This window comes from Bos mutus, chromosome 7 (genome assembly GCF_027580195.1).
Source record: "Bos mutus isolate GX-2022 chromosome 7, NWIPB_WYAK_1.1, whole genome shotgun sequence".
Taxonomy (NCBI): domain Eukaryota; kingdom Metazoa; phylum Chordata; class Mammalia; order Artiodactyla; family Bovidae; genus Bos; species Bos mutus.
In genome coordinates this window covers 85,519,566-85,538,111 of record NC_091623.1, presented here as the reverse complement: position 1 = coordinate 85,538,111, position 18,546 = coordinate 85,519,566, and the positions used below count along the sequence as shown (strand labels likewise).

General features: G+C 40.3%; 1 protein-coding gene across 1 annotated transcript; it reads left to right on the top strand.

Annotated features, from left to right (window-relative positions):
• Nucleotides 1-1,729: 1,729 nt before the first annotated feature.
• On the top strand, nucleotides 1,730-14,296 carry SKP1 (S-phase kinase associated protein 1). The gene is made up of 6 exons (XM_005890414.3): nucleotides 1,730-1,884; nucleotides 4,754-4,850; nucleotides 8,757-8,830; nucleotides 11,569-11,712; nucleotides 12,659-12,799; nucleotides 13,424-14,296. Exons 2-6 carry the CDS (start codon nucleotides 4,754-4,756, stop codon nucleotides 13,457-13,459), a joined length of 492 nt encoding a protein of 163 aa, XP_005890476.1. The 5' UTR covers nucleotides 1,730-1,884; the 3' UTR covers nucleotides 13,460-14,296.
• Nucleotides 14,297-18,546: the final 4,250 nt, after the last annotated feature.

Below are 18,546 nucleotides of genomic sequence, written 5' to 3'. Positions count from 1 at the left end.
GCTGTAAGAGTAATAAGATCTGCATTTAAAAAACAAGACTTTCAGGGAGTTCCCTGGTTAAGACTTCACCTTCCAATGCAAAGGGAGCGTCCCTGGTCAGGGAGCTAAAATACCACATGTCTCCGGCCAAAAAGCCAAAATAGAAACAATACTGTAACAAATTCAATAAAGACTTTAACAATGGTGTACATCACAAAAAATTTAAAAAAAAAGATTCTCTTTGTGATTCTAATGCTGAGGGAGCACAGACATACTTGGAAAAAGCATACTCTTACTTTATGCCAGGCCCTGTGTGGGATCTTCAGATTAGATGTGTGATTGGCACTGATTAGTATGCTCAACAAGACTAGCCGGTGCCACCTGGTATGCCGTAAGCAGGGGAGCAAAGGGACTCCAGTGGGCCTTGACTAGGAGACCAGAAACTGGAGCTAGTGAGGGCAGGGTTGTGCTGTGACAAAAAAAGTATGAGGCCTGCAGGTCCTTTGATCTTCCTGTCATCAGCTGTGGCACCTGGCAGACACTGGATACCACAGCTTGCAGACAAAGACCTGGTAACCCAAGGAGCTGCTTGGCCTCCCTGCCCAGTCCCATCCCACAAGAGCTGTGGGCCTCTGCTTTCTTTAGGGGCCCCTGTGTGGAAGTGTCTTTTGTCTCTTTGGCGTCAAGAATACCAGTCACGTGCTTGTTGGTTAGGTGAGCTGGCGCCTTGTCTCCTGGGGTGGAGTGGCTGTTGTTCCCTAGGCAGAGCAGGGTAGGGTCAAAGTCCCTGACTGGCGAGGGTGGGGGTGGGAATTTTCAGACTTATCCCTTTCCCTTAAGGGTTCAGTTCAGTTCAGTTCAGTCGCTCAGTCGTGTCTTAAGGGTTGGGTTCATCCAAAGCAAAATTATCAGGGAGCATCCCACACAAGTGTTCAGAGCGGGTTGGACTCTGGCTGCCTAGTTTGCTGCAGAGCTCTTCCCCATTCCAGTCCTCACCCCCACCCCTCAACTCCCGCCCCAGGCTCAATACACTTATGCAGAATGGATGTTCACCGGTTGAGACCTCCACTCTAGACTTGGGCTCTCCCTGGTTATTTTGGACTAGAGGCCTCTTCAGAAGTCCTTGGCAGGAAATAACGGGTTAAGAGTATCAAAAACTCCTTGCACTGCCTCGTTCTGAACCTGTTCCCTCACAAATAAAAAAGGGAATAACGATATTTCACCATATGGATTATTGTGAAGAGTGAGGTAACTCATGTTAGGTTCAGGGGAGGGCACGGAGGCCCTAAGCAGAATCTCACAACGCTGCCTGCCAGCTCCATTCTGAGTCCCAGTTTCCCTACCCTGAAAGGGAGTCACAGCCCCTCCCAAACATCACCCACCCAAGAACACCTCTTCCTCCCTCAAACTCCCCTTCCCCACCTCTATCCCCACCCTCCTCCTCCCAGTTCACTCCCTTCCCCTCCTTCCCCTACGCCCGTGGCTTTTAGGCTTTTCAAGACCTGGGTCTTTAATTCAGTTTAGGACACCCCCGCCTGAAGGACCCCTGCAGACCGTGATTTACCGCAGCCAGTTCGCCGTTCCTGTTTTGAGGAGAGCGAGCCGAGCTTTCGAGGAAGTGGGTGAGAATCAAGGCCCGCTGGACCTCGCCCAGCCGCGTCTCCACCTTGCCCGTCCCGTTGGCCTCCGCCTGCCGTCAGGCGATCTCGCCGGCCAGCCCCGCCGGTTCTGTGACGTCACGGGCCCCAGGGTCCTCGGCGCCTGCGCCCGCTCCTATAAAGCCCGACGCCGCGCCGCCCCGCCGCGCTGTAGTGGCCTTGTTCTCTGCTTTTCAGTGTTGCTGTTTGACGACGTTGCCCTGCTCACTTCAGCCTCCGGTCCGCCATCTCCTTGAGACCTACCACCGTAAGTGGACGCCGACGGGGCTGGAAGGGGCGGGTTGCGAGCTGGTGGTCATACCGTTAGGGCTTTGGCCAGGAGGAGGCGGGAGGCACCTGGGCCTGGCCTCACCTCAGGCCTGGTGGAACAGTTGTCGACCCCCATTCTCTGGGAGGTGCCAGCGGGCCCAGTTCTCCCACCCCTCGGTTCGACTCGAGGAGGCGGCCTCTAGTCGCGCGTCTTCACGGCGCCCCGGTGAGTGCCCGGCGGGCGGGAGGGAGAAGGTGCGAGTCGAGCCTGGGATTGGGCCTCCTCTCCACGGGGCGACCATCAGCCGCCGCGGTGTTCGGCTGCAGGCCCAGTCTGGGGCCGGGGGCCTCCCTTGTCCGTAAGCCTGCCGGCCCCAGGACCCAGGGCGAGGGTGGCGGTGGGGCTTTTAATGGAGTTCCAGGGGTTGTCGTGAGTGTGGGCGTGTGTCCATGTTTATTGTTTTGGTGTCCGGAGCGAGCGTGGCAGTGGTAGTCCGGGAACGCTGGATTCTTGGTTCACATCCTTTCTCGCCCGTGTATCTGGCGTCACTAGTCACCGGTCCTACCTAACTGCTGGGACCGAATCTTGACAGAGAGCCGCCTGCTCCTTCAGAATATTTCTGTTTTACCACAGCTAGGGATTGCTGAAACGGTTGTTGTAATAGCAGATGCCATCGTCATAGTGGTGTGGTTTTTTAGGTGCGTTAACTCCAGGTGCCTGGCTTTTTTTTGAAAGGATATTCATTCCCTGCTTTGGTTCACTTTTTAATGGAGACTTCACGCTTAGATTTGGGGTCATGAATTTTTTTCATCAGAGCCTTATTATAGTAGAAGGTTTCTGTGTTATAGAGCAATGCAGGTTTCATTCTACCCCCTAAAAGGTGTTAGAATTTCGAGTCACTTAAAACAGGCTTTTCCCTCTTTTTCCTCTATAAAACCTACCTCATAGAGGGTGATTTAATTTACAAATACCGGAGCATAAGGAATTGAAGGAATAGTCTTGAAAGCATTTCAAACAAAATTTCATCCATTATTAAATTTTGCTCTGAATTCCAGATGTTTGACCCTAAAAAATTTGAGTATCAAGTTTAGTGTTACAAAGGGCATCGAATTACAGATTAAGCGATTGCTTCCTTGCTGTTGAGTAAGATCTCAACTCTTTTAAAAGTAACCTAATACACGAATTTGACTGTGAGTAAGCAGATCTTGCTGTTTATCGAAAGTTATTTGAAATATGCTTAAACGTAATTTTATCAGCTGTTTTGCCGGACTTGGGGTTGTCTAATAATTTTCACTCCAGTACATGGAAAGTAAAAAAAAACAACAAAGAATGTTTCATAATTAGAAATTGAACTCACATTAAAATACTTCTTTTGGGGATACCTTTTGTTAGCACCTTGTTACAGAGAAGGTCCTCTGCTCTGGGTCTTTACCCATGGAACTTGACAACTGCATTATTGGCAGGTACTGAGCAACATGGAGAAAACAGACATATTTGTGAAATGAAAAATGAAATCTGATTCTCTCCAACCATGGATGAGGGAGAGCTGGGTATTTCAATGGCTTGTTTTAAAACAACTTTACCTTTTTGCTTCCTTGTGCTAATTTGTCTCTTTGGGAAATGGGGATACTTATCTGGGGAAAGCAGAATGAATATTTTAACTGTTTTAATGGGTTTTAAGTCTTGGGACCTTAACAAAGGTTCAATCGGTGTTTTCAGTGTCAAATTCTATGTTTTTAAGTTGTAATGATGTCACAGGATTGAAAAATTTATACTTGAAATTGAAAGAGGTCTTGAATTTTTAGGGTCAGGTATTGCTACCATTACCCTCTTCCCTGAACCACTCACCCAAAAATCTGAAGATGGTAAGAAATTGCTGGCTTAGACGCTTAGAACGTTTCAATTTTAAAGAGGTTTTTTTTAAAAAAAATTTTTGTCAGAATTCAGCTCTTTTGAATTGTTTAATTTTATGTAAGAGGTGTCCTTTTCCTAATGACTCATAATTAACATTGAGTTAATAAATTTTTTTTGGAGCAAATAATAGGTTATTACTCTGAGGATTTTGGAAGATCTTAAATTGGGGATACCTGGACAGTCAGTAATAATGAAAGATAAAAAGAAAATTTAAGTTAATTATGTTTAAGTCATTAGGACAACATCTTCTCATTAAATATTATATTCACTTGTATATGGTCTTGCATTGATCCAAACATAAGTATATCCTGATCTACTCTTTAGATCTGAACTCATTTTTCACTGAAAAGTCTCACTGCTGGGAAAATTACTATCTTATTTGGTAGCTTTGGGAGGGATTGGGGGCAGGAGGAGAAGGGGACGACAGAGGATGAGATGGCTGGATGGCATCACTGACTCGATGGACTTGAGTCTCAGTGAACTCCGGGAGTTGGTGATGGACAGGGAGGCCTGGCGTGCTGCGATTCATGGGGTCGCAAAGAGTCGGACATGACTGAGTGACTGATCTGATCTGATCTGATCTCAGGTGTGCAGGTGGTTAATAGTGGCAGTTAACTATTCAAATAGGGGTAGTCAGTGAGAGCAGAAAGGCAGAGTCAGTAAGTCCATTTTAGATGTATTTTGCATCAGAATTATAAATTATTTATTCTAAATCTTAAACCAGTGAGAGCAGGTGTGAAAAGCTTCTGTACCTAGGAGTTATACTTAGAAAAAAGGTTTCTACCTTTGTGTGCTAGCCTGTGAATAATCAGAGTGTTTACAGTGTTATATACTATAGGTCCTTAGGATTTTATGGTTAATGAGTTGGAAGGGCTCTAACAGGCTACAGTTGATGAAATGCCATATAGAAGTATTACCTCTTTTTCAAATTCGGTATGATACCTTTTTTTAGATGCCTTCAATTAAGTTGCAGAGCTCTGATGGAGAGATATTCGAAGTTGATGTTGAAATTGCAAAACAATCTGTGACCATCAAGACTATGTTGGAAGGTAAGTTTATTAGAAAACCTGGGTCAGGGGAAAGGGGAAGAAATATGTAGTTTGATATAACCTGTAAACATAGTCTGGAAGTAACATTCTGTCAAAATTGCTCAAGGGTATGAAGAGGTAAAGTTTTTTCTTTAAAGTATTAACTACATCTATCTGATAGAGGTCATTTTTTCAGCATTTTCTGAGTTAGTTTTTTCTCTTATTAAGTAGATAATATTGTAGGCTATTAATAATATGGAAATGATTTCCAAGACTCAGATAATGGCTCATTTCTCTTCCAAGTAAATTTGCATTCACATTTCTAATGGCAAAAACTAAAGCCTTTGTAAAAAGATACCTTATATATGGTAGTTAAATAGAACACCTTGTTTCAACAGAGGGAGTAAACTGAGTAGATTGTAAACCAAGTAAAAAAAAACCAAGGTGTTTTTTTTAAACCAAGTTTTCCCTTTTATTTTGTCATTCCTTTGAAACTGCAGAGCATGAACACTACATAAAGAAGGCAAGAAAACAAATCCTGAAGCGTTTTAAAACTTTTACTATTAACATGGATCTCTTACTAATATCATTGGGTTGGTAGACATCAATAATATATGGAGATACACAAATCAGTTTCTAGAACTGGTGGAGAAAAATACTTAGAGTGGTAAAAATGTTCTTTAGTACAGTTGTCCCCATATCTGCAAGGGATTGGTTTCAGGACCCTCTGTGAATACCAAAATTTATGGATACTCAACGGTCACATGATATAATTAATGCATTAGTCCAAGCGGTGCTATGGAAACATCTTGGCTGCTGTTATTCTTTAGGCTTGTGGAGAGTATAGTGTGTAGTCCTAGTGAGGTGATACTTCAAACTAGTAAAGATGTTTTGGCAGAGCATTCTGAGGTAAACTGAGACAGGATGTGTTTAAAATTCGAGGTTTTTTTGTTGGGGTTGTGATTGTGATGCTGTACTTGATAGAGCTGAGTAACAAGTTTGAGGGGAATGGAAAGTAAATGACTTTGAGCTTGAACATGTTGTGTAAGAGATTCCCTCAAAAGATCTTTGTAATAACCTACTGGTCAATTGACTGTTGGCTCTTGGTCCCTGAGTTATAGATCACTGGAGATCGACTTACTTTGTATGGGGTGTGTGTGTGTGTGTGTGTAAGTAAATGAGATTGGCAAGTGGCCATATTGAGGCAGGGTGGGGTGTTAGGAGTGGAAAAGTCAGAAGTGGAGAACCTGGAGTAGGATTTGTGAAAGCCAAGGGAAAAGGGAGGATTATCAGATTGAAGACTGATCAGTTAGGATTTCAGAGATAGTTTAGACTTCTAACAAGTCAGATACTAGGTGTGGTAGAGATGGAAGCTGAGAGGCAGAAGGTTTGTCTTCTGTTTTTTTTAAAAGAAAATAAAATCTGAACATACTTTGAGATTTTTCAGTTTTTTAGTTTGGCAATTGACAACAGTAATGTGGCACTTAACTATGTGGTTAACCAGTCCTGTACACTGGTTAACTTACATGGATTACTTCAGTTAAGTTGTAAACCCCTTGATACATCCCACAATCACTGTTCACCAAGTACGTGTTGAATGAATGAACTGTGGTATGGTCACATAGGAATGTGAAAGCTAACCAAGTATTCCTAAAGGCAGATGAGTAAGGCTTTATCTAGAAGATGGAGAAACTGATACCAGAATTACTGCCTAAATACTTGGCTTTGGCAATGAAAGTGTTCTTTACTTCATCTTAGTTGGTGCCTGGCACCCTAATCGGTCCTTTGCTGCTTCAAAGAAGTATTTGCCAGTTAGAACGAACATAGGACTTCTTGGGTTTTCTATGTCAACTTTGATCATGAAGCAAGTGAATAGTAGACAGCAACAGTTCATTTCTTCCCATAGTCTTTGGGCTTTGGAGGTGAATGGCTTCATCTAAAGTACCAGTGGTTTATGTAGAAATCTAGTCTCTTGAGGACTGGAGTGAATTGAAATGAAATCTAATCACTGTAAAATCAGAAGTAAAAGTGTCATGTGTACACATGAATTGACTGATTTCTTCAGGTCCAGGGTGTGGTATCAGGATACAAGTGTTTTTCAGACATTCTTGAAACTAAATAGCTTAAAGGAATGACTGTTGGTACTTGAGCCTTCTGTTAGCAAAAAAACATTGCAAATTCTTGGTTTAAGTGCTAGAGAAGTGGATCATTACAATTATAAGGCCCTTATTTCTAACATGAGTTAAGGCTTCCAAATAACATTTGTATCTTCTAAACAAGCTGGGTTTCTGCATTTCCTATAATATGTTCACTTCCAAAACCACATGTATATTACATAGTAGAACTTCTTTCTCTCGCCTCTGATTTAAAAATATTTCATACTAGTTCAAGAAAAGGGTAAGTGGTTTGATCCAAATTGAAATATTGTCATTTTGTAGTTTTACTCTCAGATGGGATCAGGGAAAGGCATTGGTGGAGAGCAGAGGGGAGATGAATGAATGCATGCATACAGGAAAATAGGATTCTTTTTGAATCTACTCTCATCTTTACCACTTGATTGGAGAAAGCTCATTGAGCTCCATGTTGTCAGGTGCATCATTTCAGTTCTCATCTATACTTACTGAGAGCTTCTGCCATTTGATCAGTCCCTTCTAGATTTGACATTCAGCATACTTACTACTTTCCTCACTCACATCCTAACTCCCCATTTTTAAAGCCTTCAGTTCTCCAGGATTTGCTTAATCATTGTACCTCTTCACTACATCAATACTCATTCATTCCTTGGTTACCTCAGCTAGTCTTATAGTGTTAAGAATGATTTACGCATCAATTCCCACCTACAGTTCTGATTTCTTTGGATATTTGTAGCTAATTCTTCACTGCCTAGGATAGCTGTAAATTAGGGACCCAGAAGTTTGAGCCGTGTCAGCATAACTGATCCTGTGAAACAACCAGTATAGCAATGCAGTAACTTTTGACTTAATCTTGGCACTGTTACACGTTTCTTTGGCAACTCTGGAAGACAGACCCATTTGGTTTGAAAAACATTCTTTCTTAGAATCTGAGTAACATAACAGACTTTAAGTTTTTTCTTTGGAGCTCAGCATCCACTTTGGTAATCTGAAAGTTATGATGACATCTGGAAGCCTGTGTCCCCAACGTGCCATATGATGTTTAGTTGATACATTCAGAGAAACTTTTCGTCCAAAGAAATACCAAACAACTATTCTACCAAGAAACTGAGACACTGCTGTTCTTTGGAATAAGGTTTCATACTGAGATAATTCTGATATAAGATGCCACAAAAGAATGCTTTAAAGCTTGGGAATAGGAATAACATAATTTGGGAAAATCATTCACTTCCTGAGTCATTCCAGAAAAACCCTATCTTTTTAAAATTTTTGCCTTACAGAAATGATGAAAGACTTTTTTGTTATAGAAACCTGTATATTACTTTAATATTGAATCATACCAGTAAGTGTGGAGCTGCCTGCATTGTTTTTGTCAGTGGCTGCATAATCTGTTGTGTGTATGTGTGTGTATGTACATATTTGGGCTTCAAATTTTAACATAACATTCTGAGAAATAAAACAATAATTCACATTGTTTTATTTTCCTAAATGATCTCCGTCTAGAGAGTTTGGTATCAAGAGTAAGGGTAGGAGTCTGGCTTTTATTTTTTCCCAAGTGGTTGCCAGTTATCCCACTTATTAAATCACTTTTCCTAATTAAGAACTCTACTTATATAATATTCCTGTATTTGTTAACTCACACATTTTTATATAGTTTTGGGTAAACTTGTTTTAATAAGTAAAATACTTTTTTGAGTCTTTCAGATAAACTGGTCTTGCAAATTACTTTTTTGAAACAGCCTGATTGTTATAATGGAATTAGATAATAATGGCAACTCCCCACTTGTTTTCTTAGATTTGGGAATGGATGATGAAGGAGATGATGATCCAGTCCCCTTGCCAAATGTTAATGCAGCAATATTGAAAAAGGTAAGGAAGCAAACTATACACGTGAATACATACGTATCCTTTTTTTAATTAGCAATATCTTGGTGATCTTTTTATAGAGATATATAGTGTCCTTAAAAAAAAGCTATAGTAAGATTATGACTAAGGTATTTGTTTTGTTAACCAACCCTGTGAATATTTAAGATGTCTTTTTCATTAGCAGATTTGAATTATTGATATATGATAGTATAATGTTAGCAAAAAGGAAAATATTTTTGATTGCTTGTCTACTAAGTGGGTGTGCCTCAAAAGGAGTTTGAGAACATGATACGTGCTTTTTTTTGGTTTGTTTTTTTCTCAGTTGATCACCTTATCCTATGCATAAACATCCATCTACATATTAGTGTTTCAGGGAGTGTGGCTTCTTAATAGAGCCTGCTGTGTAATTAAATGCTCTTCTGAAGAAACGGCATCCAGTTTCCATATTAGGGGGAAAACTGGCTAGGTTTAGAGATGGGAATAGTTGGTTCCAATTGGTCCCTTCTTAAGGAGTTTTCAGAGTCATTAACCATACACAGTTGGATTTTATGTATTCTCTTGAGCTTGGCATGAGATGCAGCTATACTGCATATTTTTCCATATTCTCACTGTGATTGGCTGTTACCAGTCTTTTTAATGTCCCTAGTGTAGGTAAAAAGTGTCTTAAAATCACTATTCTGTGTTTTGTGTATGAATTTGACTCTACTGGGTATCTTTTAAAAATGGGATCATAGAATATTCTTTGTGTCTGGCTTATTTCACTTAGCATAATGTTTTCCAGGTTAATGCGTTTTATAGTCTAATAGACTTTGTAGGAGTTCTTAATGAATTTTTTTGACCACATGCTTTTTGTTCAATCACAAAGTCGTGTCTACTCATTGCAACCTCTTGGAGCCTCCAGGCTCCTCTGTCCTACACTGTCTCTTGGAAAGAGAAAGAGTTCGTTGCTCAGTCATGTCCAACTCTTTACAACTTTGTGAACTGTAGCCTGCCAGGCTCTTCTGTCCATGGAATTTTCCAGGCAAGAATACTGAAATGGGTTGCCATTCCCTTCTCCAGAGACCTTCCCAACTCAGGAATTGAACCCAGATCTCCTGCACTGCAAACAGATTCTTTACTGAGCCATCTGGGAAGCCCACTATCTCCTGGAGTTTGCTCAAATTCATGAGTCAGTGATACTATCTAACCATCTCATCCTCTGCCGCCCCATCCTCCTTTTGCCTCTTTAATCTTTCCCAGCATCAGGGTCTTTTCCAGTGAGTCAGCTCTTCCGCATCAGGTGGCCACAGTATTGGAGCTTCAGTTTCAGCATCAGTCCTTCTAATGAGTATTCAGGATTTATTTTCTTTAGCTAATGAATATTCAGGGTTGATTTCCTTTAGGATTGACTGGTTTGATCTCCTCTCAAGAGTCTTCTCCAGCATCACAATTCAAAAGCAGCAGTTTTGCTGGCAAAGTGATGTCTCTGATTTTTAATACGCTGTCTGGGTTTGTCATAGCTTTTCTTCCAAGGAGCAAGCATCTTTTAATTTCATGGCTGCAGTGATTTTGGAGCCCAAGAAAATAAAATCTGTCACTGCTTCCACATTTTTCCCTTTTATTTGCCACGAAGTGATGGGACCAGATGCCATGATCTTAGTTTTTTGAGTATTGAGTTTCAAGCCAGTTTTTTCACTCTCCTCTTTCACCCTCACCAAGAGACTATCTGTCATTAGAGTGGTATCATGTGCATATCTGAGGTTGTTGATATTTCTCCCAGCAATCTTTATTCCAGATTGTGATTCATCTAGCCTGACATTTCACATGATGTTCTTTGCATATAAGTTAAATAAGCAGGGTGGCAATATACAGCCTTGTTCTACTCCTTTTCCATTTTTGAACCAGTTGCTCCATATCTGGTTCTAACTGTTGCTTCTTGACCCGCATACAGGTTTCTCAAGAGACAGTAAGGGGATCTGGTACTCCCATCGCTCTAAGAATTTTCCAGTTTGTTACAATCCACATTCTCAAAGGCTTTAGTGTAGTTATTGAAGCAGCAGTAGATGTTTTTCTGGAATTCTCTTGCTTTCTCCATAAGGCAGCGAACGTTGGCAGTTTGGTTCTTCTGCCTTTTCTAAATTCAACTTGTATTTCTGGAAGTTCTCAGTTCACATACTGCCGAAGCCTAGCCTGAAGGATTTTGAGCATAACCTTGCTAGCCTGTGAAATGAATGCAATTGTACAGTAGTTTGAACATTTCTTTGTCATTTCCTTTCTTTGGGATTGGAATGAAAATTGACCTTTTCTGGTCCTGTGGGCTTTGCTGAGTTTTATAGATTTGCTGGTTGAGTGCAGCACTTTAACAACATCATCTTTTAGAATTTGAAATAGCTCAGCTTGAATTCAATCACCCCCACTAGCTTTGTTCATAGTAATTGTTCCTAAGGCCCACTTGACTTTCAGACTCCAGGATGTCTAACTCTAACCACACCACCGTGGTTATCTGGGTAATTAAGACCTTTTTTGTACAATTCTTCTGTGTGTTCTTGCCACCTTTTCTTAATCTCTTCTGCTTCTGTTAGGTCCTTACTGGTTTGCTGTTATATAAGATCTTCCATCCTCTAGGGTTGTGATTGTCAAGCTTGGCTACTAACTATTCAAGCTGACGTATAGCCAGTCCCTGTGTAGGAATGAACTTGCCCCAGCAGTTGGAAGTACCTTGTTATAAAATGCCACATAAGAATAAACTTTTTATGTTGTAGGTCATTCAGTGGTGCACTCACCACAAGGATGATCCTCCTCCTCCTGAGGATGATGAGAACAAAGAAAAACGAACAGATGATATACCTGTTTGGGATCAAGAATTCCTGAAAGTTGACCAAGGGACACTCTTTGAACTTATATTGGTATGTTTTTAATGCATAGTATAGGATATTTTTGGCATAACCTTTAGCACTTTTCATTTGTTACATTCATTGATACTGAATTTTAACTTTAAACTTGTGCAGTGCTATATTTAAACTTACGTATCAATAACCACGTTAAATGTAAATGGTCTATGGAGAGGGAGAATGGAGAATTAAATGTTTAATGAGGACAGAGTTTCAGTTTAGGAAAGTGAAAAATTCAGGAAATAGAAGACGGTGAGAGTTGCACAGCAGGGTGAATGTAGTTAGTGCCCTTGAACTGTGCAGTTAAATATGGTTAAAGTAATATGTTTTGTATTATGTGACTTTTTACCAGAATAAAAAGATGTAAATGGTCACCACAAGTAATTGGATAGAAAAATAAGACTTAGCTATTTTTACCAGAAAAACTCACTTTGAATATAAAGACACAATTAAGTTTATAAACGGTGGAAAAAATATGCTAACAGTAATAACCAAAAGAAAACTAGAGTGACTATATTAGATTTCAGGGTGAAGAATGAAAGGATTAAAGAGGTTCACTATATAATGATAAACGATCTGTTCATTATTGAGAGGACATAGGAATCCTAAATGTTTTTGTACTTTTAAGAGCAGAATTTCTAGAAAGTGAAACAAAACCAGTAGAAGGATAAGTATGTAAATCCACAATCATAATTGTAATCTCAGTTGAGATCTCAACATCTGTCTCTGGTGAAACAGATAGACAGAATCCACAAGGATGTAGAAGATTAATGACAGCAGAATATGCTTTGAAGTGTATACTTCCAAGATAGACCTGTTTTGGGCTTTAAGATTTAACAAAGTCTTTAATTTCTTAAAATTGACTAGCTTTTTAAGCTGAATTAGATGTTCATTTTAGTCACTAACTTTGGATTTGATTTAAAGCATCAAGTATATAATAAAAATGACAATTACTTTACAGGCAGCAAACTATTTAGACATCAAAGGTTTGCTTGATGTTACCTGCAAGACTGTTGCTAATATGATCAAGGGCAAAACTCCTGAGGAGATTCGAAAGACATTCAATATCAAAAATGATTTTACTGAAGAAGAGGAAGCCCAGGTAGGTAGCTAACAGCTTGTTCTTAATCAAATGCTTTTAAAGAAACTAAAAACCCATAGCATGCTAGGAATAGAGGTGTTTATATCAAGAAGTCTTTACCTTACTTGAGGGAAAATAGGTCCCTTTGGTATGCTAAAAATATACTGGTGTCTTAGCCTAAGCACTTAGATGATACTGATCTTTTATAAGCATAACAACAATTAGTTCTTATAGTGCAGTTTGATGTTTGTTCCTTAGCAGTTACTAGTTTTGGACCTGGGACCTTACATGTAAACCATCAGTATTTTACTTCAGAGGAGCAGGCCCTATGGATTGTATGCCAGGATAACTAGCGTACTGAGAAGAAATGAATAGATCAGAATGATTTTGTTGACACAGGTCATGACTAAAGCTGTAATTGCCAATTGTCTTTGCTTTTTTTGATAATTTCAGCAGGGCACAATAAAAAAACTCAGGAAGGAAAGAATGGCAACCTGAAAGTATACTCTTAATCTTTTTTTTTTTTTTTTTTTTACTAGTTTTCAGTCTGTCTTTCTAACCTACCTCACAGGCTATTGATGAATCATTAGGTAGTGGTTTTAGTAAAGACTACTTAAGGTACTTCCTTATATGTGTCTCTTCTAGGTACGCAAAGAGAACCAGTGGTGTGAGGAGAAGTGAAATTTCGTGTCTAATGCTGTAACACTGTAAGGATTATTCCAAATACTAGTTGCACTGCTTTGTTTATAATTGTTAATATTAGAAAAAGAGTCAACAAATGCAGCAGCAAGTCAATTGTATCAGCAGAATGTTGTCCTCATTGCATGTGTAGTTTCAGTACAGTTCCCAAACTTAAGGCCCAGTTTCTTCTAGTGTGATTGAAAGTTTCTTTTCTTTGCTCTGAATAAAATTGAACTGTGGGTTCCCTATAGAAAGTGGCATTTTGGGCTTTCCCTTTTTGTAAAGCAATTTCTGCCTAGTTTATTGTCCAGTTAATTTTAGTTCAGTGACTTTTAAAGTTGGCGTTGTAAATAAAGCAACTTGCAAAAAACCTTCTGAAATAGAATTTAACAACGTATTATCTTTATTCAACTGGAAACTGGATAAAGGCTACTTGAGGTAAATGCTTTGAGTGGGGTTATCAGAGTGTCTTTAATCTTCCTGGAGGAGTAAGTACCCCTGGTATTCATTAGCCTGTATGTAGCAGGGCTTCCTTAATTGGGTCTGAGGGCTTATTTTTGCATTTTTAATCCTCTCAGCTTTGAAGGCTCAGTTACTACTCAGTTAGTGGTTTGGGAGGAGATATAATAATTAGTTTGCTAGCTTTTCAGTTAAAAAAGATAGCCTATATGGTGTGTCATCTTTTTATAATCAGTGATCCCATGTGGGGGAAACTATTCATACTACTTGCATGTAGAAAATAATTTAACCTTTAATGTTAAAATGTGTGGCATAACCCAGAAAGCATCCATCATGAATGCAAGATACTTTCAATAAAGTTACCTAGTAGGTAGTAAATGGTTTGCTTTTTGTGTATTTAAATGTTTCTCTTTACTTAATATTGAAAGAGTTAAATTTGTGTGTGGTTGTTTAGTTGGAAAAGACTTGGAGGCAGTTCTTGTCCTAGTTCTCTGGAGGCTGCTTACATAACTAAGGTTCTGATAGACTTCTGCCTCTTCTAATTGTCATTGATACCATTCAGGGGAACCACTGGCTCAGTTTTTTACTGGTGTACTCCAAACTGCTCTGCTCTGGTTTCCAGCCTCTCAACTACAGTTGAATTAAGTTTTTCTTGGTAGTTTGAGATAGCTCACAAATTTTTAATTTTCTGTCTTCCTTGTACTCCCTGTTCTTCTTACTTTAGAATTATCTGTATTCACATGTAGTTTTAATGTGTTCCCTTCGTGTAGCTCTTGTGGCTCAGATCATTACTAAACAGTAGTTTGCCTTTATTTCATCTCTTATTTGTCTCATATCTACCTCTACAATAGTGTGTGTGTGCTCAGTCATATCTGACTCTTTGTGACTCTATATAGCCTGCCAGGCTCCTCCGTCCATGGGATTCTCCAGGCAAGAATACTGCAGTGGGGTGCCATTTCCTTCTCCAGAGGAATAATTGACACACCAAAGACTATACCTGACCAAAAAGCCTAAAATATTTACTCTATGGCCCTTCACAGAAAAAGAATGCCAACCCTTTGATTACTTCTGGATCCCTGATTCCCTTTACTCAGGAATTAAGCTATTTTTCCATTTGTGCTGGTTTTAGTGGGGAAGGTAGCAGCATTCAGTCTAGCTAGAGTATCTCATTTCTATTTCCCAGAAGAGAAAGGTCTTTCTGAATATGTAAGATTGAGTGGACAGACAATATGATTGTTCCCTTCCTGACTTTCTGTAGACCTTGACCACAGTCTTTAAATCATGATTAATAGAGATCTAACAGCTCATCTAAGAAAACAGGCAATTTACGGACACTATTAAGAGGCCCTTCAGTTGAAGAGGCCCTTCAACTGGCTGCAGCACTTCCCTAACCTTTTCCCTCTTTCTGCTGTATACTCATTATTTCTTGAATGTGTCTACCAGTTTTCCAGCCTCTCATTTTTATCCAAAGAAAGTGAGGGGCCCTTTGCCACAGCATAACAGCAAACCTGTCAACCTGTCTGCCTTCTCATTTCCGAGTTATTCTGAGCAAATACTGTAGTATGAAGTCAAGCTGTGAGGCTGGAGTCCTGCCTCTTAGGACCTATATGGTTTTGGATAAGTTGAAAACAGTAGCTCCCTGCAGTGTAATGCTGTTGGTGAGTTGTTGGTTAAGGATATATGCCCTCTAAGAATTCTTAACCTCTTTTGAAGTGCTATTATTAGCTTGCCTTCATAAGTCCATCTTTAATATACAAAATAGATATTACTTAGTTTTGATATTTTTCCAAAGATTCACAGAGGTATCCCTTATAAAAGTTAGAGATCCCAGAGTGGCATTATACTGTGATTTGTTTATTCTACAGTTGTTCCTACATACCTGCTGCTGGAATTAAGCAAAATCTATATTGTAACTTGTTGGACCGCATGATGTCATGCTAATTCTTAGTCTGGAACTAGCTGGAGAAGGATGGTGGCAGTGAGTCACTGGGCATGTGACTCAGGGCATATGAAGTTTTCTTGGTAGTTTGAGATAGCTCACAAATTTAATTGTCTCCTCCCCTTTTTTTTCTCTAATTCATGGGGGCCACTAGGCATAGACTCATTCTTACCCCTTGGACAGAATTTGCCCTTTCCAGTTAACTCCATTCTATACAATCCCATACTATTCTTCAACATCTCTTTGGACCTAGGCTGGGCTTTTATTAGTGGGACTGTCCCCATCTCTGTTGTACCTCTCCCTGCTGTACTCGTTGAATATATTCAGTTATGGCTCCTCTGAGACCCCCACTGCCCATTGTGGACAAGCAGACCAATATAGAGAGCCTGAGGTCCATGGTAATTTGAGGTCTGAAATAGGTGATTAGAATAGTTGGGATTGGGGAGGTGACACAACCTAGGAACCTGTTCTGCTTTGGTGACTGGCTCTGTTTCAAGAACCCATGTGTGTGTGAGCGTGCTCAGTTTTGTCTGAGTCTTTGTGACCCCATAGACTGTAGCCCTCCAGGCTCCTCTGTCCAAAGGGTTCTCTAGGCATTTGCCGTGCCCTCAGGGGATAGGCATCAAACCCCAGTATCCTGCATAGGCAGGCGGGTTCTTTACCACTTGCACCACCTGGGAAGCCCCTATGGTGAACTCTTAAAGCTCTCTGGAGACTTGACAGTTACACTAAAACAGCTTTTCTAACCTGACAGAAAAGGCAGTTTAGCTTTTTTAATATAATGAATTAGTTTTTGGTTTCACATCTTATAGGCCTGGCAAGTCTGTGTTACCCTTGCCCACTCTTTGTGCAGTTTTTTCTCCCTAGAATTGCATGCAGGAACTAATAGCCTTTCTTTTTTAGAACAGTGTAGAGAACCATTCTGGCCTTCTTTAGCCAGGCTTACTAAACACTGAATAAGGTTGGGCAGCATAGCTTCTGGGCTGTTCAAAGTGTAGTTACAGTTCTGAAGTTAAGCCACAGGGCTTCCTATAGAGGGGGAAATGTCAATTTGGGAGGCTTGGGGAGATTCTGCTAGCTTGCTGGGCGGCGCCCTCACCGAGTGTTCTAAGCCCAGGAGGGCAGGGGAGCAGCTTTAGCAGGGGATGGAACAAAGCTCTGTATTTCAAGCAAATCTGCCAGTTGTCTAGGAATCTGTAAGGGAAGTTCGGGTGTCTCAGAAATATCTCAGAAAATGACTAGTTTTTGGCTGGAAATGAGGTGGGACTGCTGTGGTATTTGAAATTGAATTTGAGGCTACACTCTCAAGTCACCCTGTGGCCTCACAGGAATGTGCTGGTATGATCTCTGAGGATTTGAGTTTCCTCTTTGAAGTCAGGTTTTTTTTTAAATTTTTATTTTTAAGGCTGGTTCAATTTTAAGAATGTTGCCAAAGCTCTCCTCTTTACCCTCACATACACAAAGAGTGCATTGTTATGTGTCCCGTGTGCTCTTAAATAAGACACCAGATCAGATGCAGCAGCCCGGTCTTGCATAAGCCTTGGTTAAAATGCAGTTTTTTGAAACAACTAGGCCAGTAGCCAGAGAGGATTTCTTTAAATGGGACAGATGTCAAGAGAATGGCTGGTCTCCTCTAGCACCCAGAAAAAAGCAAGTCTAGGATTACAACTTCCAGTGGCCTACTTCAATGATACTACCCTGGAAGATGACTTTATATTTTTAAACATAAAGTCCAAAAAATTAACTGCATTAAGTGAAAATTGTAAAACATGATGGTGGCCCAGCCGCTGGCTATTGTGATACACTTCTTGGTCAACATTTGTATCTAATGGTTGACTGACCTTTTGAGCTGGCTCTGTAACTTCAGAGGTTTTGTATAAAATGAATACTTCAGGAAATACATCACGCATCTTGTCGGTCTTTGGGAGGAAAGGGTGCTTAAAATATCCGTCTTTTGGATTTTACGAGAATACCAACTTATAAAAGATTGCTTTGTGTTCATGTTTTCCTTAGAATAGGATATGCACTTGTCTTCTCTTTGCCTTCAGAGGGAAATTAAACCCAGTGATGTGTGCCTGTTTCTGGTTGGGTTGACTTAGGGGCTGTGGGTGGCAGTTTCCAATCCATCCCCATATAAGCAATGGATGCAGGTTGGCCTGTGCCTGCATCAGTGTGAGGTCAGAGGACTAGCGGGGTTAAGAGCGCAGCTTGGAATAGGGGCTGTACACCTAGCATAAGCTCTCTAGGTTGGAGCAGGCCCCAAGTCCCTTAAGGAGAGGTGACCAGAGTAAATCCCTGGCTCAAGGTCTTGAACATGTGTAACATAATAGAGAAGAAACCCACAGTTTTGTGACTGTGGAAAAGAAACAAGTGGCATACTGTCAGTGAAACAGCTTATTGTTCAGAGGCAGGATTTGAAAAAGAAACCCAGTAAAAAGTATCTTTATTCTCATATCAAAGTTTTTCTGTGATATGCATTAACAATACAAAAATATCTTGAATATTACAGTGGTCATTTTTCTCTCAAGACTTTTTGAAGCACTACACTAGAACATACGATCTTTGGATTCTGAGAAGTCAGTGGCTAAAGTAGGAACTAGGCTTTTGTTGAGGGGTGTGTGTGGGTACAAGGATAGCCCTTTATCTTTGGATTCAGGCTACGTACAGTGAAGTGGAGGCAAGAAGAAAA

What these genes read in the sequence shown, in the direction of transcription:
- SKP1 (XM_005890414.3), top strand. Translation starts at nt 4,754, where the DNA reads ATGCCTTCAATTAAGTTGCAGAGCTCTGATGGAGAGATATTCGAAGTT. An exon ending in CATCAAGACTATGTTGGAAG is followed by an intron (nt 4,851 to 8,756) that starts GTAAGTTTATTA and finishes TTGTTTTCTTAG; the next exon opens with ATTTGGGAATGGATGATGAA. An exon ending in ATGCAGCAATATTGAAAAAG is followed by an intron (nt 8,831 to 11,568) that starts GTAAGGAAGCAA and finishes TTTATGTTGTAG; the next exon opens with GTCATTCAGTGGTGCACTCA.